Genomic DNA, 22,699 nt, shown 5'->3' on the forward strand with positions numbered 1-22,699 from the left:
GGGAGAGAGGACAGCAGAGCCGGGAGAGAGGACAGCAGAGCCTAGAGAAAGGAAACAGCGGGGCTGGGAGAGAGGAAACAGCGGGGCTGGGAGAGAGGAAACAGCAGGGCTGGTAGAGAGGACAGCGGAGCCGGGAGAGAGGAAACAGCGGGGCTGGGAGAGAGGACAGCGGGGCTGGGAAAGAGGACAGCGGGGCTGGGAGAGAGGACAGCGGAGGCGGGAGAGAGGACAGCGGAGCCGGGAGGGAGGAAACAGTGGGGCTGGGAGAGAGGACAGCGGAGCCGGGAGAGAGGAAACAGCAGGGCCGGGAGATCACAGCAGGGCAGCAGGACCTGGATAGGAGGGCCGGCATATAGAGAAACCGATCCCCTTTATTTCTCTCCTGCAGCTGCTGAATACCTGTGGGAGGGGGAGAAGGAGAAGCCAGAATTCAGCAGCTGCAGGGGCGTGGTTTCCATATATGCCACTTCTTAAGACATGCCATGGCAGTGAGCCCTAAGCTGGCTGCCTAGTGGTAGCGCCAGCCCTGATGATCACTATGCTGTACAGAGTTTGTGTACAGCTGTGGGAGGGACCCAGCAGGCTCCACCCACTACAGGCTGCCTGTAAAAAATGACAGGAGGGGAGCGGTTACAAGACCAGACCCCCTGCACAAAGGGGAGAGAGTAGCAGTGAGCAGTCTTTATTACCAGAAGCTCCAGCATAGAGGTAAAGTTTCACATTCAATTACTGCACAGATCTGAAAAAAATCCACAACCCCCAAGATCCATATTAGAATACACATGCTTCTTGTATTTAGACAAGATTTGCTTATGTCCAAATTTAACTTTAAAATACTTTTTTTTTCTTTTACTTTTTTAAAACTTTTAAAGGTGTTGTAAACCCTCTAGGTTTTTCACCTTAATGCATTCATGCATAAGGCTGGGTTCACACTGGTCCGACAAACGCTCCGACATTGAGAGCTCATGTCGCATGACGTGTGAAATTTAATGTTTTCCTATGGGAGCCGTCCTAACTGGTCCGACACAAGTCGTTCCGACTTTAGAAATGCTCCCTGTACTACTTTGGTCCGACTTTGATCCTACTTCAGCCTATTGACTATCATTGAAGTCGGATCAAAGTCGGATTGCCGTCTTGCATGATCCGACTTCGGCACGCGACTTGTGCTCAGATGTTCTTGAGGGGGAACTCCGCGCCAAATTTTAAATAAAAAACCGGCATGGGTTCCCCCTCCAAGAGCATACCAGGCCCTTGGGTCTGGTATGGACCTTGAGGGGAACCCCCTACGCCGAAAAAACGGTGTGGGGGGTCGCCCCCAATCCATACCAGACCCTTATCCGAGCACGCAGCCCGGCCGGACATGAATGGGGGTGGGGACGAGCGAGCGCCCCCCCCCCCCCCTCCTGAACCATACCAGGCCGCATGCCCTCAACATGGGGGGTTGGTGCCTTGGGGGAGGGGGCGCGCTGCGGCCCCCCACCCCAAAGCACCTTGTCCCCATGTTGATGAGGACAAGGGCCTCTTCCCGACAACCCTGGCCGTTGGTTGTCGGGGTCTGCGGGCGGAGGGCTTATCGGAATCCAGGAGCCCCCTTTAATAAGGGGGCCCCCAGATCCCGGCCCCCCACCCTATGTGAATGAGTATGGGGTACATGGTACCCCTACCCATTCACCTAGGGAAGTGTCAATAAAAAAAACCACAGTACACAGGTTTCAAAATTAATTTATTGGGCAGCTCCGGTATCTTCTTCCGACTTCTCCCGGTGTTCCGCCTCTTCTCCCGGGCCCCGCCGCTATCTTCTTCCAGCTCTATTGCCAGCGAGGGGCCCGGTCTGCTGCCGCTGTCTTGTCGCCGCTGTCTCGCCGCTTCTTCTCTTCATCTCTTCTTCCGATGTTGACACGACGCTCTCCCCGGCTGGAATGCTCTCTGTGCGCTCTGCTCTGACTTATATAGGCGGTGACCCCGCCCCCTTATGCCGTCACAGTCCCAGCATGCCCAGGGACTGTGATGGCATAAGGGGGCGGGGTCACCGCCTATATAAGTCAGAGCAGAGCGCACAGAGAGCATTCCAGCCGGGGAGAGCGTTGTGTCAACATCGGAAGAAGAGATGAAGCGGCGAGACAGCGGCGACAAGACAGCGGCAGCAGACCGGGCCCCTCGCTGGCAATAGAGCTGGAAGAAGATAGCGGCGGGGCCCGGGAGAAGAGGCGGAACACCGGGAGAAGTCGGAAGAAGATACCGGAGCTGCCCAATAAATCAATTTTGAAACCTGTGTACTGTGTTTTTTTTTATTGACACTTTCCTAGGTGAATGGGTAGGGGTACCATGTACCCCATACTCATTCACATAGGGTGGGGGGCCGGGATCTGGGGGCCCCCTTATTAAAGGGGGCTCCTGGATTCCGATAAGCCCTCCGCCCGCAGACCCCGACAACCAACGGCCAGGGTTGTCGGGAAGAGGCCCTTTTCCTCATCAACATGGGGACAAGGTGCTTTGGGGTGGGGGGCCGCAGCGCGCCCCCTCCCCCAAAGCACCAACCCCCCATGTTGAGGGCATGCGGCCTGGTACGGTTCAGGGGGGGGGGGGTGCTCGCTCGTCCCCACCCCCATTCCTGTCCGGCCGGGCTGCGTGCTCGGATAAGGGTCTGGTATGGATTGGGGGGGACCCCCACGCCGTTTTTATCGGCGTAGGGGGTTCCCCTCAAGGTCCATACCAGACCCAAGGGCCTGGTATGTTCTTGGAGGGGGAACCCATGCCGGTTTTTTATTTAAAATTTGGCGCGGAGTTCTCCCTAAAGATTCATACCAAACACAGTGCCGGGCATTGGCGGGGATCCAAGTCGGATCCCCGTTCATTGAAAATCGGACACATGCCGGCTTCATGTCGCAGGGCAAAGTCGGATCCAAAGTAGGACGGCTGTCGTGTCGCACCAGTGTGAACCCAGCCTCAGGCTGGGTTCACACTATACTACACGACAGTAGTGCGACTTTCATCCTACTTTGCTCTGCGACATCAGTCCTACATTGGTCCTACATTGATCCTACATTGGTCCTACATCCATCCGACTTTCATAAACAGGATACTACTTTGATCCGACTTTTCAGATAGTACACTTGTCCTTTGACCAATCAAAACTAACACACAATGGGAGGGGCTACAGCAGGGGGCAGGAAATAACACAATGTCGGATGCCAAAGTCGGATGGTTAGGACAAGGATCCAACTTTGATTCTACTTCAATGATAGTTAATGGGGTGAAGTAGGATCAAAGTTGGACCAAAGTAGTACAGGGAGCATTTCTAAAGTCGGAACGACTTGTGTCGGACCAGTTAGGACAGCTCCCATAGGGAAACATTGAATTTCACACGTCATGCAACATTAGCTCCCAATGTCGGAGCGTTTGTCGGACCAGTGTGAACCCAGCCTTAGGGTAAATGCATTAAGGTGAAAAACCTCCTGTGATGCAGCTGCCCCCCAGAGCCCCCTTTTACTTAGGGTCGGTTCACACTAGGACGACTTGTCAGGCGACCTAGTGTGAACCGATTGCCTCAAGTCGCGCTGCCTCAGTGTGAACCGGGGCTTACTTGAACCCGGTCTTTCCATCGACGGGGACGAGCACACCAGCTCCAGCAGGTGTCCCGGGTCCTGATTGGGTCCTGATTGGATAGATTGATAGCAGCACAGCCATTGGCTCCCGCTGCTGTCAATCAAATCCAATGACTCAGGGGCGGGGCCGAGTCCTGCTGTCTGTGTCAATAGACGCAGGAGCAGGACACGGGAGCGAGCCCACACGAGTGCCTCGAGGGAGAGCGGCTTTCCAACGGGGCACTCAAGAAGAGGAGGAGCCAGAAGCGCAGCTGGGGGACCTCAGAAGAGGAGGATCGGAGCCACTCTGTGCAAAACCAACTGCACAGAGGAGGTAAGTATGACATGTTTGTTTAAAAAAAAAAAAAAAAAACGAACTTTTAAATCTTCTTTAAGAACTTTTTAAAAACACTTTTTTTAAACTTTGGATTAAGTAGATTAAGCTAGCTGGGATGTAAACACAGAGGGACTCTGTCGCCAGGGGACTAGGTAAAAAGCACTTGGGTGATCTTGCATGGAAGATCGTGCACAGCTCTACTATTGTGCCTTGCACCCTCATCCCACAACACAGATCAAAGGCATAAATAGGAGGAGAGGGGGTACGGGACACCATGGGGGGGCTTGGTGTTGGAAACAACTGGCACTTCAAAAGCATAGGAACAAAAACATGGACAGCATTCAAACTTTCAGGAATGCATTTGGAAAGGAACTAGTGTTTCCTTGCTGTTTCTAACTCAATTAACATGCACGGGGCGAACTTCCTCTTTATGGTTATGTGAGTCAAGAACCATTTTTTTGCAGCCACTTTTTCTTGCATCTATTAAGATATAGCCAGTTGCTAAATGTCACACACCATTGAGATTCCATTTGAAAACCGTCTCCGTCTGGGTTTGTCGACAAGGAGCAAACTCATAGAAATTTTGCAGGTCCTCAGTAAAGTAGCATGCCCCTGTTGGTGTCTTCCCCGATTCCCCTGTACTGCTAGGACTGAGGTCCTCAAAGTTATAATGCTGAAGGGGAGCGCAGGCCTGAAAAAACAGGACAACAAGGTCAAATGGATTTTGAACTCCTTAACTCCTCAAGCTCTACATTTATTCATGCCCTTCAAATAGCATAAAGGTTACAAAATGGTAGTTTAACTAGTTTTATATTGTTTGAAAGCAGCACGGTATACATTGAAATTCTTTTAGAGGAATTGTACACTTCCAAATGTTTTTTGTTGCTTTAACTAGGCATTAGTGTTGATATATTCCTTGTGTTTTTTTATATTTTGCCTTATATTTTAACCTCTTCCCATCTACGCTAAAGCCGAAAGACGGCTACAGCGTGGACCTACTTTGCCGGGAGGGCATCCATAGATGTCCTCCCATGCTCGAGCTCTATGAGACTCTATGAGACTCGGCTGATCACAGATCGAAGTAAGGGGTCGATCCCGACCCCTTACCACGTGATCAGCTGTCAGCCAATGAAAGGTGATCATGTGATGTAAATAGAGCCGGTAATCGGCTATTTTTTCCGGTGGCTTTGAGAGGGACATCAGTCCCAATCATGGAGAGCCTCTGGGGAGGCTTCTGTGCCCACCTGTGCCATCTACCAGTGCCCACCAGCGCTACCTACCAGTGCCCACAGTACCACCCATCAGTGCCCACAGTGTCACCTATCAGTGCCCAAAGTGTCACCTATCAGTGCCCACAGTGCCACCTATAAATGTCAGCAATCAGTGCCTCATCACCAGTGCTGCCTATCAATACCACCTATCAGTGCCCATCAGTGCCACCTACCAGTGTCCATCAGTGCCACCTACCAGCCCATCAGTGCCACCTATCAGTGCCCATCAGTGACATCTATCAGTGCCCATAAGTACCACCCATTAGTGCCACTCATCAGTGCCCCCCATCAGGGCCCATCAGGGCCGTCTTATCAGTGCCTATCAGTGTCGCCTTATCTGTGCCTATCAGTGTCGCCTTATCTGTGCCTATCAGTGTCGCCTTATCTGTGCCTATCAGTGCAGCCCATTAGTGCCCATCAATGCAGCCCATCAGTGCAGCCTCATCAGAGAATTTCAATGAAGGAGAAAAATTACCCGTTTGCAAAATTTTATAACAAACTATGAAACATTTTTTTTTTTTTTTTTTTTCAAAAATTTCATTTTTTTTTGTTTGCTTAGCAAAAGTGGTGATTAAATACCACCAAAAGAAAGCTCCATTTGTGTGAAAAAAATGAGAAAAATTTCATTTGAGTACAGTGTAGCATTGACCACGCAATTGTCATTCAAAGTGTGACAGCGCTGAAAGCTAAAAATTGGTCTGGGCAGGAGGGGGGTTTAAATGCCCAGTAAGCAAGTGGTTAATGATGGGCTCACATGTTGTGTCTGCAGTTTGTAGTGCACAAGAACATTTTTTTTTTTTTTTACAAAGAACATGTATAATACATGTTAGAGAATTCCCAGAGCACTAAATACAATAGGGTAGCTATAGAGGCAGCACAGCAGACAAAACAATCTCCCTTAGTCCAATTACTGAGAATGATACATTGCTTTGCTTTGAAAAATGAGACTAGAGCACCACCTGTTGGCTCAATAGAACACTATATAATATTAATATGCAATATTCTATAGTTACCTAACCTAAAAACATGTATAACAGTCCTGATCATGATAAAATAAAGAAAATTTGTACAAAACTACTATACAGTTACTTTAAAATAATCATGCCCAATTTTCAACTTTGGTTCCCTGTGATCAGATGCACACTTATACACTTATCTGGGTGACGGGTCTATATGTATTATAACAGAGTAAACAAAATAGAATCATACCACTATGCTGGACCTCCAAGTTTTGACAGTTGCTCCAAGCCACTGATCGGACTTATAAATGGTGATTTTCCCTTCGCTGATTTGAAATGTGTCTCCTGTGGAAGAACAGCACTGTGAACGGTAGAAGGAACAAATACCAGATATAGAATATAGTATCAGTGTCCCAGTGGTTGAGAGCATAAGGACAGACAGGGGTGCCCAGAATGGAAAAATCTGAAAAAACTGGTAAAACAAACTGCAGGTATGTAAAGTAGGCAGGAGCACAGTTTTTTAACCGGTTCAATACAGGGCAATTTCACCCCCTTCCTTCCCAGGCCAATTTTTAGTCTTCAGCGCTGTCACACTTTAAACGTCAATTGCGCGGTCGTGCGACGTTGTACCCAAAAAAAATTGACGTCCTTTTTTCACCACAAATAGAGCTTTTTTTTGGTGGTATTTGATCGCCTCTGCGGTTTTTATTTTTTGCGCTATAAACAAAAGAAGAGCGACAATTTTGAAAAAAAACACAATATTTTTTACTTTTTGCTATAATAAATATCCCAATTTTTTTAAAAAAAAACACATTTTTTCCTCAGTTTTGGCCGATACGTATTCTTCTACATATTTTTGGTAAAAAAAAAATTGCAATAAGCGTATATTGATTGGTTTGCGCAAAAGTTATAGCGTCTACAAAATACGGGATAGATTTATGGCATTTTTAAAAAAAAAAAAATTTTTTTTATTTTTTTAGCGGCGATCGCGATTTTTTTTGATGACTGCGACATTATCGCAGACACATTGGACACTTTTGACACATTTTTGGGACCAATCACATTTATACAGCGATCAATGCTATAAAATTGCCTTGATTACTGTGTAAATGTGACAGGCAGTGAAGGGGTTAACCACCAGGGGGCGGGGAGGGGTTAATATGTTTCCTAGGGAATGATTCTAACTGAAGGGGGAGGGGACGCACTAGGGGAGGAGACCGATCAGTGTTCCTCCGTTCTGGGAACACAGATCGCTCTCCTCAGAGCTGACAGGCTGTGGATCTGTGTGTTTACACACACAGATCCACATGCCGGCCCGGTTAACGGGCAATCGCGGGTGCCCGGCGGACATCGCGGCCGCCGGGCACACGCACCGGGTCCCGAGGAACACGGCGGGCGCGCGCGCGCCCCCTAGGCGGCCGGGAATCCCAGGACGTCATATGACGTCCACCCAGGATGGGAGATCCCATCTGTGGACGTCATATGACTATACGCGGGTATTGAAGTGGTTAAACAAATACAATTTCAAGATTATCTCTGTGCATACTGCTGCCCAGAGCCAGGTCATGCACAAGGTAACCTTAACAGGAGCTTTGTGCTTGGTGGACATCCAGGGGGCCCAGCTGCAATGTATTTATTGCAATCTTTAAAGCCGTACACACCATTCAGAAAATTGTATGAAAAATACCGCTTTTGAAGCGATCGTATGATAACCTGATCGTTAGTACATGGCTTTCAAGAGCCGATCATGACAGGTCATGCGAAAATATCTAATGGGACAAGCACAAAAAATTTTCTACGATACCAGATCATACGATTTTCGTTTAATTAGTACAGTTTTCATCCAAAAATACAATACATTACATAATTTTCAAATTTTTATTCTGTCGTACAAGAATTTTTGTAACTTTAGTAACCTCTCCATTTTCTATATGGAGACTAGCATACCAAAAAAAAAAAAACGGACGATCATTTGTCCGATAACCTCATCATGTGTACTAGGCTTTATCTATGTCAATTGATCGGTTGGAGAAGGGGTTAGAAATGTTGCCACGGGGGACACGCTGCTGCCCATGGATGTTCATTCTTATAAAGAACTTAAACTATGTACTTGTGATATATAGAGAATAATTATATTATTATACACTTTATTCAACTCATGTTCAACTTTACCTGATTGGTTGTCAAAAGGTATAAGGGAGCAGTTGCTGGTCTGTGACCCCCATGGACATAAGAACACACCTCCGCCACTACTAACATTCGGAACCGATGTGTTCAGTTTGGGAGCCCCCACAACTATGTTCATTCTACGAGAAGAAAGCAGGAAGATTTATGTGTCACGCAGACATGTATCATGTACTTAAAAAGCCAGAAAATCTAACAAACATTTTTTCAAGCTGCGTTAATTTTACCTTTTCCAATGATTTTTATTGTTTTGAATTAGGAAATAGGAAAATACATTTTACCAATAGACAATGTACATTTCCATATACAGTGCCTTGCAAAAGTATTCACCCCGCTTGGCATTTTTCGTGTTTTGTTGCCTCATGGATTGTTTGAGGATTCGCATCATTTAATTTACAGAACATGCCCACAACTTTGAAGATGTTTTTTTTTTTTTATTGTGAAGCCATCAAAAAATAGGACAAAATAACAGAAAAAGTCAATGTGCATAACCATTCACCCCCCTGAAGTCAATACTTTTTAGAGCCACCGTTTGCGGCTATCACAGCTCCAAGTCACTTTGGATAAGTCTCTATGAGCTTGCCACATCTTACCACTGGGATTTTTGCCTATTCCTCCTTGCAAAACTGCTCCAGCTCCTTTAAGTTGGATGGTTTGCGCTTGTGAACAGCAATCTTTAAGTCTGACCACAGATTTTCTATTGGATTGAGGTCTGGGCTTTGACTAGGCCATTCCAACACATTTACATGTTTCCCCTTGAAACCACTCAAGTGTTGCTTTAGCAGTGTGTTTGGGGTCATTGTCCTGCTGGAAGGTGAACCTCCGTCCTAGCCTCAAATCACACACAGAGTGGTACAGGTTTTGCTCAAGAATATCCCTGTATTTCGCACCATCCACCTTTCCCTCAACTCTGACCAGTTTCCCAGTCCCGACTGCTGAAAAACATCCCCACAGCATAATTTCTGAAAAATAGTTTTATGTATATATCTTTCTAATTTTACTTCACCAACTTCGACTATTGTGTTCTGATCCATCACATATAATTCAGATTAAAAAAACATTGAACTAAAGGCTGTAATGTAACAAAAGAGGTAAAAAGTCAAGGGGGGTGAATACTTTTGCAAGGCACTGTAAATCATGTTAAAAGCAATTATCAATATATTTTTTGCTATTGGTTATAAAGCGCCGACCCCGCGGGGATGCTACATGTTACAGCATCCACACAGTTTACACTGCTACCAGACATCCATTAGACACACTTCTCAGTCAATGAACAGTCTCTTGCTTGTTTTTTTTTTTTTGTTGTTTTTATTAGGGGATTGAACTTGGTTGGGGAAAAGGAACATGGGATGTCCATAGGATAAATTGTACTTTGTAGAATAAAAGTAACTGTGTCGCACTACTCAGTAGAACAAGATGGCTGACCCTAAACTTGACAGACTTTTACCCAAGAACACTTCTTCCATAGCTGCCAACTGTCCCGAATTTCCCGGGACATTCCCGGGACTTGGACTTCATTCCCGGATTTGTGGCGTCCCGGGAAATGTCCCGAAAAATTCGGTTCCGGTTTTTGAAACCGCCGCCGCTAGAGGTCGGCGGCCGGCGGAGACATTGTCTCCGCCGGCCGCCATTTTGTTGGAGTTCAGGAAGACGGCTGGGGGGGGGGGGGGCTAGACGAAGCTTCTGCGTCGCCGCCCACCCCCTGCCCCGCTCCGCCTCGGCCCGCCCCGCTCTGCCTCGGCCTGCCTCGGCCCGCCCCGCCTCGGCCCGCTCCGCTCCGCCTCGGCCCGCCCCGCCTCGGCCCGCCCCGCCCCGCTCCGCCTCGCCCCGCCTACCCCCCGCCCCGCTGCCAGTCTGTTATGGAAAGGGGCGGGGGTTCTAGGTGGGGGGTGAGCGCGCGCACCGCTGTGGGACACGATGTGAGTGGGGGGGGCACAGGGGACACCTGATGTGAGTGGGGGGGCACTGGGGACACCTGATGTGAGGGGGGGGGCACTGGGGACACCTGATGTGAGGGGGGGGGGCACTGGGGACACCTGATGTGAGGGGGGGACACCTGATGTGAGGGGGGGGGCACTGGGGACACCTGATGTGAGGGGGGGGCACTGGGGACACCTGATGTGAGGGGGGGGCACTGGGGACACCTGATGTGAGGGGGGGGGGCACTGGGGACACCTGATGTGAGGGGGGGAGGGCACTGGGGACACCTGATGTGAGGGGGGGACACCTGATGTGAGTGGGGGGGGGGCACTGGGGACACCTGATGTGAGTGGGGGGGGCACTGGGGACACCTGATGTGAGTGGGGGGGGCACTGGGGACACCTGATGTGAGTGGGGGGGGCACTGGGGACACCTGATGTGAGTGGGGGACACCTGATGTGAGTGGGGGGGGGGCACTGGGGACACCTGATGTGAGTGGGGGGGGCACTGGGGACACCTGATGTGAGTGGGGGGGGCACTGGGGACACCTGATGTGAGTGGGGGGGGCACTGGGGACACCTGATGTGAGTGGGGGGGGCACTGGGGACACCTGATGTGAGGAGGGGCTCCGCCGGGGACTCCTGATGTGAGGAGGGGCTCCGCCGGGGACTCCTGATGTGAGGAGGGGCTCCGCCGGGGACTCCTGATGTGAGGAGGGGCTCCGCCGGGGACTCCTGATGTGAGGAGGGGCTCCGCCGGGGACTCCTGATGTGAGGAGGGGCTCCGCCGGGGACTCCTGATGTGAGGAGGGGCTCCGCCGGGGACTCCTGATGTGAGGAGGGGCTCCGCCGGGGACTCCTGATGTGAGGAGGGGCTCCGCCGGGGACTCCTGATGTGAGGAGGGGCTCCGCCGGGGACTCCTGATGTGAGGAGGGGCTCCGCCGGGGACTCCTGATGTGAGGAGGGGCTCCGCCGGGGACTCCTGATGTGAGGAGGGGCTCCGCCGGGGACTCCTGATGTGAGGGGGGCTCCGCCGGGGACTCCTGATGTGAGGGGGGCTCCGCCGGGGACTCCTGATGTGAGGGGGGCTCCGCCGGGGACTCCTGGTGTGAGGGGGGCTCCGCCGGGGACTCCTGGTGTGAGGGGGGCTCCGCCGGGGACTCCTGGTGTGAGGGGGGCTCCGCCGGGGACTCCTGGTGTGAGGGGGGGCTCCGCCGGGGACACCTGATGTGAGGGGGGCTCCGCCGGGGACTCCTGATGTGAGGGGGGCTCCGCCGGGGACTCCTGATGTGAGGGGGGCTCCGCCGGGGACTCCTGATGTGAGGGGGGCTCCGCCGGGGACTCCTGATGTGAGGGGGGCTCCGCTGGGGACTCCTGATGTGAGGGGGGCTCCGCTGGGGACTCCTGGTGTGAGGGGGGCTCCGCCGGGGACTCCTGGTGTGAGGGGGGCTCCGCTGGGGGCACCTGATGCAAGGACGGACTCTGCTCGGACATCTGAAGCAAGGACGGACGGCTGGTGGCAGGCGACGTGGCAGGTGACACGCTCAGGGATCCCACTGATTCTGCATTATGGTGAGTTGAATGATTTCATTTTATATTACAATGTAATAATAGAAATAATGCGCTTCAATCATCCTGACACCATAACAACCATGGTGCCGGGATGATTGAAGCATTAACACCAGGTGTTTGGAGTATCTTTATCTGCTGATTGTTAAACTTTCTAGAATACACATATTTTTATTGTGTAGGATCTGGGGCTGCTGTCCCGTCATTTCCCTCTCTCTCCCCCTCTCCCCCCCTCTCCATCCCTCATTCATTTCAGACTCTAACCACACCCTCTAGAGCCACGCCCATTTAAGCCACGCCCACAATTTCGCGTAAACCACGCCCATTTTTCGGCGCGGCGCGCTTCGCGCTCCGCACTTGTCTGTTTTTGATAGGCCACGCCTGCTGGTGAATGCCCCGCCCCCTAATTATTGGACAGCTCCGCCTGCAGCCACAAAAGTGTCCCACATTTTTTTTTTACAATGTTGGCAACTATGTTCTTCCAGCACACTACTTCTCTGTCCAATTTTAGTAATCCTGTCACGCCATCAGAACATGACTAGGCCTCACTCTGAATAAGTCCCAGTGTCTTTACTTGATAGCCCTTTGTAGGCCGGGGCCTGAAGTACCCCTTTGTGGTAGCAACCAATTTACTTGAGAAGAATAAATGTAGATGGACTACTGATCCCAGCAAGTCCGACTTGCAAATCCTGCCCGCCCCCCTGGCTGCAGCGACTTCACACAAACTCCCACAGTCTCTTCCTCTGGCTCTACATCCAGCTCCTCTGGCATGTCTCTTCCAGATCATTCCAATGTGCTTTCCACTCACTGACACCTGTCCTGGATCCTTCCTGAATGACTTTACTCCGGATGTGTGTACCAGCTGTCTCCTCCAGCTCCTGTTCCAGGATACCTCTCCATGACTGTGTAAGGAGAGGCTCCCTCCCAGCTCCCGAGCTCCTTGCCTGAGGTACACCTCCCCTCCGAAAGGGGGTTCCCTCAGACACGGCAGTCTAACACTCCATCATCCAGTTCACCCAGCCGACAACTCCCCTCCCAGCAGGCCAACCATGGTTATATGTAGGAGGCCTGCCCCCTGCCAATCCTAGTTGGGGATTGGTCAGAGCTCCTCACATGCTCCCCATGACACTCCAGCTCTCTGCCCTGCCCCTTTTCCAGAACATTCTCCCTGGAAACAGAGGAGGTGCCCAAGAGCTGAAGTACATGTCAGTCACCTACTGCTATATTAAACCACTCCCCTGCCCCCAGATCAAAACAAACAGGCCTAGCTCGCAGCATAGGCCTGCTTAAATTTACCTGCGCTGGCAGCTTACACAAAAAACCTTACACTTAGCACCTACCTAAGGTTATAACAAGATTCAATTGTGGAAGGATGCATGTTGCATGTTATAATGTCCCAGATATTTCTTGGTAAAAAAACAAGGCCATGACTTCCATATTGGAAGTAGCTGTGTTAATTTTACAATAATTTTACATATCATTATGAACATACAGTATACATTTTACATGTACGCCTTCATAACTGATTGAAGCTATAAGAGTAAAAGGTTTTTACACACCAAGCACCCATTTAATATTATTGTCTGTAACTTTCATCCACCTTTTCCAACAAGAGGCACAGGATGAATTATATGCTGACACCTACAATGCATTTTTTCTCTTTCAATAGTTTTTATTGAAAATTTTACAAAATAAATGAATAATAAACAGGTTACAATATATCAATCCAAAGACAGTAGAATTGACAAGTACGCAAATTCTCCATTGTAAAAAAATATATGTATAAGGAAAACACACGGGATATAATGAACATGACCTATTGAGCAGAGTACCTAGTTAGAGTTAATGCTAGAAGCAGGGGAAGCATGCCAATAGTCTGGTTAGACTTAAAGGGGTTGTAAACCCTCATTTTTTTTTTTTTTAAATAACAAACATGTCATACTTACCTCACCTGTTCAGTTCGTTTTGCACAGAGTGGCCCCGATCCTCAACTTCTGGGGTCCCCCAGCAGCACTGGTAGCTCCTCCCCGCATCGAGTGCCCACGTTGGAGAAGGCTCTCCTAAGGTGGATACCCGTGCTGGCGTGCTCCCGAGTCCTGCTTCTGTGTACATTCACACAGAATGCAGGACTCGGCCCCGTCCCCCGGCGCCCGTGTCATTGGATTTGATTGATAGCAGCGGGAGCCAATGGCTGCGCTGCTATCAATCTATCCAATCAAGAGCCGAGACAATGGGGGTAGAGCGCGTCTCAGATGAGGGAACGAATGGGCTGGTGAGTAAAACGGGGGGCTGCTGCACTACAGAAGTTTTTTCACCTTAATGCATAGAAAGCGTTAAGGTGAAAAAAAACAAGGGTTTACAACCCCTTTAAGAAGTTCTATATTCAATACCATTGGTCTCATTCAAGTATTATCAAGTATTAGGTAACATCCCAGGCCAAAAGCAATCAGCCCCCAAAATGCCACACCAAAACAGGTTACCTGTACCTTATACAATTGTAATAAAAATCTGTTCTCTAGGTTAATCCCTGAGTTTCCTTATCAAACTCTCAATGACGATCAACCTCTGTCATGGGGGGGGGGGGGTGGGGGATCTCATCATGTAAGCCACCAATAGTAGCCTATTCCCTTAGTTAACAATAGACAGGAGTATAGTTACAAATGGAGAAAAGGGGCCAGATGAAGGGGAAAGGGGGCAAGGAACTCCGTGCTCCAACCTTCATTGTCTAATAGACAATCTAAGCGGGCAAAGTCCTGGGATCAGTAGTCGGATAGTTGATCCATGGATCCCACACCTTTTCTTTTTTTTTTTTTTCCTTGTCAAATTTGTTTATTGAATTTTAACAATTAGCATACATAAGTACATATGGTGGCAGCAAAAGAAAATATCACATATATGGTAATAATATTGAGTTGTATTTCCCACATAAACTAAAAGTAGTTTAATTAAAACTATTTTAACATAGATCTAACTACTCAAAAGATTACGTCACACATTGTATAAGTAAGGATAAAACCAACTTTATGCCGCGTACACACGACCGGTTTTGCCGTCAGAATAAACTCCTAAGGTTTCTCCGACGGAATTCCATTCAAGCGGTCTTGCCTACACACGGTCAAACCAAAGTCCGACCAAAGTCTGACCGTCAAGAACGCGGTGACGTTCAACATGTACAACGGGACTAGAAAAAGGAAGTTCAATAGCCAGTAGCCAATAGCTTCCGTCTCGTACTTGCTTCAGAGCATGCGTCGGTTTTGGTCCAATGGAACAGCATACAGACGAGCGGTTTTCCCAATAGGAATTGGTTCCATCGGAAATATTTAGAACCGTCAAAATTTTCGAAAAAAAAAGTCTGATGAGGCCTACACACAATCGGAATAGACGATGAAAAGACTCTGTCAGACTTTTTCTGTCGGACATTCCTAGTTCTAGAGCAGAGGGGCCAAAGGGCTTTGGGGACATTTAAATTTATGAACTCTAGAGAGTCTGTCCCAGATTCCCAGTGAAAGTGAAAGGGAAGGAAAAAAAATTGCAGGCCATTAGTTTGCCGGTAACCACAACAAATCGGTCCCGACTGGCAAGAGTAAGACTCTGCACCCATCCACAGAGGGTAGGGCAGGTGAGTATGAAATGTGATCAGCTGAGCCAGCTGGGCTGCATAAAAGCATTTAAGTAGATCCGGAACCCCTAAACGTCCTGTCTTTTTGGGTGTAAATAAGGTGCGTTTGTTCACCCTCGGTCTCTTGTCACCCAAGATAAACTAAATTACCTATTTTGGAAAGCTGTCAAGTCAGATCGAACCAGCGCCACTGGGAGGGTACAGAACAAATATAATATCCTTGGAAGGATATTCATCTTCAGAGAGTGCAGTCTGCCAAACCATGACGGAGGGTGAAGTTGCCATTTCCTTGAAAACCATCGGATCATTGAGCACACTGCATTTTTTTAATTGACAGAATAGCAAGAGTTCTTTTTGGATCGTGTCTATGCTTTTTTTGGCAAAGCATTGGTTCTTCTCATGGTCTCATATTTTGTGTCAAGGCAGAAATATGAAATACGCTATTGCTGGCCTCCTGAAAGTGCTAGTTGCCAGACTATGTCTGAATTCAATACTGCCTATTCACAAACCCTGGAAAAGCATGCAGCAACATAAAAGACAAATGTCAGATTCCATTACCTTTGTACTACTGACTCAAAAGAAACAAATGCACATGGCTGACAGCCAGGCAACCATCAGAAAGGCCAAGCGACATGTCAGGACCTGGGTTTGAACATGCGACCTCTGCTGTCAATTAGGGATGAGCCGAACACCCCCCGGTTCGGTTCGCACCAGAACCCGCGAACGGACCGAAAGTTCGCACGAACGTTAGAACCCCATTGACGTCTATGGGACTCGAACGTTCGAAATCAAAAGTGCTCATTTTAAAGGCTAATTTGCATGGTATTGTCCTAAAAAGGGTTTGGGGACCCGGGTCCTACCCCAGGGGACATGTATCAATGCAAAAAAAACTTTTAAAAACGGCCGTTTTTTCGGGAGCAGTGATTTTAATGATGCTTAAAGTAAAAAAAAAAAAGTGAAATATTCCTTTAAATATCGTACCTGGGGGGTGTCTATAGTATGCCTGTAAAGTGACGCGTGTTTCCCATGTTTAGAACAGTCCCTGCACCAAATGTCATTTTTAAAGGAAAAAATCTCATTTAAAACTGCTTGCGGGTTTAATGTCATGTCGGGTCATGGCAATATGGATGAAAATCAGTGAGACAAACGGCATGGGTACCCCCCAGTCCATTACCAGTCCCTTTGGGTCTTGTATGGATATTAAGGGGAACCCCGCACCCAAATTAAAATAAGGAAAGGTGTGGGGCCACCAGGCCCTATATACTCTGAACAGCAGTATACAGGCGGTGCAAACAAGACAGGGACTGTAGGTTTGTTGTTAAGTAGAATCTGTTTGTAATTTTGAACATTTTTAACGTGTTTAGCTCCAGCCAAAAAATCTTTTCTAAGCTTTTTGGAAAACATAGGGAAGGGTTATCACCCCTGTGACATTTGTTTTGCTGTCTTTCCTCCTCTTCAGAAGATTTCACCTCACTTTTTTGTCCCAATGAAAAATGTTTTTTGAAAATTTGGGTTTTTTTGTGGAACAAGGATTGGAAAGCATCAGTGGAAAGGAGAACTTGTTTTCCCATATTAACTCTTACAGGAGAGAATTTCCCTTCCTAGGGGTAGATTTCATCTCACTTCCTGTTGTCTCCTTCCGTTTGCAAGTAGGAGTCGTTTGTAAGTTAGATGTTTGAAAGTAGGGTCCTGCCCTATATACTCAGCAGAAATTTGGGCCTTAGGTGTTGCTGTGGCCACAACACTGTAAGCCCTCACAGGGCCCTGCTGTGAAATATTAGATCAAGAATTGTAATTACATGCCCCTGTTGAACAGGAGCTGAAAAATTAGGCCTTAGGCACTGGTGCTGGTGCCACAACACTGCAACCCCTCACAGACACTCTAGTTGGAACGCAGGAACGAGCCCTGCTGCAAATTATTGCTTCAAAAATTGTAATTACACGCCCCTGTTAGACAGGGGCAGAAAAATTGGGCCTTAGGCACTGGTGCTGGTGCCACAACACTGCAACCCCTCACAGACACTCTAGTTGGAACGCAGGAACGAGCCCTGCTGCAAAGTATTGCATCAAAAATTGTAATTACACGCCCCTGTTAGACAGGGGCAGAAAAATTGGGCCTTAGGCACTGGTGCTGGTGCCACAACACTGCAACAAGCTATCAGCGTGATGATTGAGGAGGAAGAGGATAATTACTCAGGGATAGTCACTCAGCATCAGCATAGGCAGTCTTTGAAGGGATCTGAGATTTCAAAAAAAATTATTCGGTTACATCAGCATCAGGTGCTTGGTAGCTGGTGGTGATCCAAGACTCATTCATTTTTATGAAGGTCAGCCGATCGACCGAGTCGGTGGACAGACGCACCCTGTGATCGGTTACCACGCCTCCAGCAGCACTGAATGTGCGTTCCGAAAGAACGCTGGATGCAGGACAGGCCAGTAGCTCAATTGCATACTGTGCAAGCTCTGGCCAGTGATCCATCCTCAAGACCCAGTAACCCAGAGGATTTTCGGTGGGAAAGGTGTCCAAGTCTGATCTTGCCCCTAGGTATTCCTGCACCATGTAAAACAGACGCTGGCGATGGTTGCTGGAACCGATCATACCTTGGGGCTGCGGACCAAAAAATTGTCTGAACGCATCGGTCAGACGGCCACCTTCTCCACCGCTCCTTCTTTGACTGACCGAAGCCTCAGCAACACGTTGTCCAGAAACAGGAGTTTGTAACCTCCCAGTCTCTGGGAACGCGTTGCACAGACCTTTCTGCAAGGCCTCCCGAAGATGTTTCATCCTCTGCTCCCTCTGCGATGGCAAGATAAGGTCCGCAACCTTACCCTTGTAACGTGGATCAAGGAGGGTTGCCAGCCAGTATTGGTCCTTCTCCTTGATACCACGAATACGAGGATCCTTACGCAGGCTTTGCAGGATCAGGGAGGCCATGCAGCGTAGGTTTGCTGAGGCATTCGGTCCGGAGTCCTCTGGGTCACTAAGAACGACATGGTCCGCAGCCACCTCCTCCCAGCCACGTACAAGTCCATGTGTTTCTTGGGACTGATCCCTTAAAGACTGCTGCTGATGCTGAGTGCCAGGCTCCACCTCCATACTGACACAATCTTCCTCCTCCTCCTCTTCCTCCTCGTCCTCTTCCTGTGTGATCGGCGGGCACGCAGGAACACTGTCTGGATAAAGGGGGCCTTGAGAGCTAAGGAAGTCCTCCTCTTCCTGCCTCTGTTCTGCCTCAAGTGCCCTGTCCATTATTCCACGCAGCGTGTGCTCCAACAGGTGGACAAGGGGGACAGTGTCACTGATGCATGCACTGTCACTGCTCACCATCCTCGTGGCCTCCTCGAATGGTGACAGGACAGTGCATGCATCCCTGATCATGGCCCACTGGCGTGGGGAAAAAAAACCAAGCTCCCCTGACCCTGTCCTGGTGCCATAGTCGCACAGGTACTCATTGATGGCCCTCTGCTGCGTGTGCAGCCGCTGCAGCATGGCCAACGTTGAGTTCCACCTGGTGGGCATGTCACAGATTAGGCGGTTCTTGGGCAGGTTAAACTCCTTTTGGAGGTCCGTCAGCCGAGCACTGGCATTATATGACCGGCGGAAATGCACACAGACTTTCCTGGCCTGCCTCAGGACATCCTGTAAGCCCGGGTACCTGCCCAAGAACCGCTGCACCACCAAGTTAAGGACGTGAGCCAAACAGGGCACATGGGTCATTTGTCCCTGTCGGAGGGCAGAGAGGAGGTTGGTGCCATTGTCGCAAACCACCATTCCTGCCTTAAGTTGGCGTGGCGTCAACCACCTCTGAACCTGCCCCTGCAGAGCTGACAGAACCTCTGCCCCAGTGTGGCTCCTGTCCCCCAAGCACACCAGCTCAAGCACCGCATGGCATCTTTTGGCCTGCGTACTTGCGTAGCCCCTTGAACGCCTACGGAGCACCGCTGGTTCCGAGGAAGAGGCCATGGAGGAAGAAGAAGAGGAGGGGGTGGAGGAGAGAGGTGTGTCACAATCAGCATTTTGGAGGCGTGGTGGCGGAACAACCTCCAACACTACTGCACCTTGTCCTGCATCCTTCCCAGCTGCCAGCAGAGTCACCCAATGCGCCGTGAAACTTAGGTAACGTCCCTGTCCATGCCTGCTGGACCATGAGTCAGCGGTAATATGCACCTTACCGCTGACCGCCCTGTCCAGCGAGGCATGGACATTGCCTTCCACATGCCGGTAGAGAGCCGGAATCGCCTTCCGTGAGAAAAAGTGGCGTTTGGGTACCTGCCACTGAGGAACCGCACATTCCACAAACTCACGGAAGGGGGCAGAGTCTACCAACTGAAAAGGCAGCAGTTGAAGTGCTAGCAATTTTGCCAAGCTAGCATTCAACCGCTGGGCATGTGGATGGCTGGGAGCAAACTTCTTTCGGCGGTGCAGCAGCTGGGGCAGGGAAATTTGCCTGGTACAATCTGACGTCGGTGTACCAAAAGCAGATTGCCCACAAGTACTTGGCTGTGACACACCTAATTCTACACCTTCATTCCTCTCACTGCAGGTCTCAGAGAGGACTGAAGGTCTAGTGGGGTTGGAAATCTCAGCTGATGAGGAGCAAGGAGAGATCCTCTTTGTTCTTTGGTGTGGGTCTTTTAGATACGCTTGCCAACGAACTGCATGGCAGGTCAACATATGTCTGGTCAAGCATGTGGTACCCAAGCGGGAGATATTTTGGCCACGCGAGATACGCTTGAGACATATGTTGCAAATAGCAGCGGTGCGATCTGATGCACTCGTCTCAAAAAAAGGCCCACACCAAAGAACTTTTTGAATAACGCGCAGAGACTGCAGCGCCCTGCACATGTGGAGCTTTGGGGTGTGATGCAGTCAATGTGCTGCCCTTAGGCTGGCCCCTGGAGGGCATCCTGCCTCGTTGGTGATGTGCTGCCGCCTCCTCCTCCTCCTCCTCCTCCTCCTCCTCCTCCTCTCTCCTATCAGGCACCCACGTTGAGTCAGTGACCTCATCATCCCCTCCCTCCTCATCACTGGAGCAAACCTGGCAGTATGCTGCAGCAGGGGGAGCATGACTGCCAGATTGCTGTCCTTCTTGGGCACCCCCTCTGTCCGCGCTCATGTTACTGCCTTCATCGAGCTCAGTATCGTCATCAGAGCCTTCCAAACGCTGGGCATCCTCCTGGAGCATGTACCCAACACTGTGGTCAAACAGTTCGAGGGAATCCTCATGAGGACATGGTGGAGCTAGGGAAGGAGTCACTGATGACATTGAGCTGAGGGAAGAGGCCGCTGCTTTGCCAGACAAAGCACCCTGGGCATGGGTGAGAGAGGATGAGGAGGATGAGGACGGCTTGGTCATCCACTCGACCAAGTCTTCCGCATGTTGCGGCTCAACATGGCCAGCTGCCGAAAAAAAGGCCAAGCGTGTCCCATGGCCACGTGCTGATGAGGATGCACCGTCTCCACGACCAGCACTAGACACAGAGCCTGCTTGCCCTCTCTTATTGGCTTGTGACTGTCTGCCTCTCCTTCTTGGCCTTCCAGACATACTAATGGCCTGTAGCTGCACTAAGCTGGGATAGAACACCTGTAATTTTCTTCAAGTAGCTTTATATACTGTAACCAGACAAGCCTGCCTGTCAGTAGGAAGATAAGAGGAACGGATCTAGCTGAACACTGTGAGCAGGACGCACTGTACTAAATGTAAATAGTCTAGCTGCCTGACCGTGGTACTAATAGGATCAAATAGAACACCTGTAATTTTCTTCAGGTAGCTTTATATACTGTAACCAGACAAGCCTGCCTGTCATTAGGAAGATAACAGGAACGGATCTAGCTGTACACTGTGAGCAGGACGCACTGTACTAAATGTAAATAGTCTAGCTGCCTGACCGTGGTACTAATAGGATCAAATAGAACACCTGTAATTTTCTTCAGGTAGCTTTATATACTGTAACCAGACAAGCCTGCCTGTCAGTAGGAAGATAACAGGAACGGATCTAGCTGTACACTGTGAGCAGGACGCACTGTACTAAATGTAAATAGTCTAGCTGCCTGACCGTGGTACTAATAGGATCAAATAGAACACCTGTAATTTTCTTCAGGTAGCTTTATATACTGTAACCAGACAAGCCTGCCTGTCAGTAGGAAGATAACAGGAACGGATCTAGCTGTACACTGTGAGCAGGACGCACTGTACTAAATGTAAATAGTCTAGCTGCCTGACCGTGGTACTAATAGGATCAAATAGAACACCTGTAATTTTCTTCAGGTAGCTTTATATACTGTAACCAGACAAGCCTGCCTGTCAGTAGGAAGATAACAGGAACGGATCTAGCTGAACACTGTGAGCAGGACGCACTGTACTAAATGTAAATAGTCTAGCTGCCTGACCGTGGTACTAATAGGATCAAATAGAACACCTGTAATTTTCTTCAGGTAGCTTTATATACTGTAACCAGACAAGCCTGCCGGTCAGTAGGAATTTAACAGGAACGGATCTAGCTGAACACTGTGAGCAGGACGCACTGCATTAAATGTAAATAGTCTAGATAGAAGATAACAGGAACAGATCTAGCTAAACTGAATACAGTGTATATATATATATGCAACACCTGGGATGCATATATATACACAATACACTGTAAGTGCAGCTAACTGACTGACTGTTCTGCCTAATCTATCTAACTCAAATCAAATGACACTGTCTCTCTCTCTCTCTATCTCTCAGCACACCGGAACACACACTACACAGGGCCGCCGTGCAGGCGGCCTTATATAGTGTGGGGTGTGTACTAAATCCCCTGAGCCATAATTGGCCAAAGCCACCCTGGCTTTGGCCAATTACAGCTCTCTCTACTGACAGCGCTGTGATTGGCCAAGCATGCGGGTCATAGTGCATGCTTGGCCAATCATCAGCCAGCAATGCACTGCGATGCCGCAGTGAATTATGGGCCGTGACGCGCCACACGAATTTAGCGCGAACGGCCCATAACGTTCGCAATTCGGCGAACGATCGAACAGCCGATGTTCGAGTCGAACATGGGTTCGACTCGAACACGAAGCTCATCCCTACTGTCAATGTTTTTATCTTGCTGAGCAACCTGAGATGCTGAACAGCACCCTGTCTGATCCATTGGACAATGCTGCCTTCTGCCTTGTTTCTGCTGAACCTTGAACTCCTTGCTCCTCCCATGACCTTCCTATTTAAGCCATGCTGTTGCATGTTCTGTTTGCAGGATTATTGTGCTTGTGTATT

General features: G+C 49.3%; 1 protein-coding gene across 1 annotated transcript in view; it reads right to left on the reverse strand.

Moving 5' to 3' along the window:
- The window catches only part of LOC141114176 (integrin alpha-IIb-like), a 162,022-nt gene that overhangs the window by 127,828 nt on the left and 11,495 nt on the right, over window positions 1–22,699 (reverse strand). Inside the window, exons 2-4 of the mRNA XM_073607709.1 lie at window positions 8,324–8,457; window positions 6,402–6,496; window positions 4,438–4,612 (exon numbers count right to left, since the gene is read on the reverse strand). Coding sequence (XP_073463810.1) covers window positions 4,438–4,612; window positions 6,402–6,496; window positions 8,324–8,456 — 403 coding nt within the window. The 5' untranslated portion in view covers window position 8,457. The remainder of the gene's footprint in view (window positions 1–4,437; window positions 4,613–6,401; window positions 6,497–8,323; window positions 8,458–22,699) is intronic.

The sequence above is a fragment of the Aquarana catesbeiana genome, linkage group LG12, assembly GCF_042186555.1.
Source record: "Aquarana catesbeiana isolate 2022-GZ linkage group LG12, ASM4218655v1, whole genome shotgun sequence".
In the NCBI taxonomy this organism is placed as follows: Eukaryota; Metazoa; Chordata; class Amphibia; order Anura; family Ranidae; genus Aquarana; species Aquarana catesbeiana.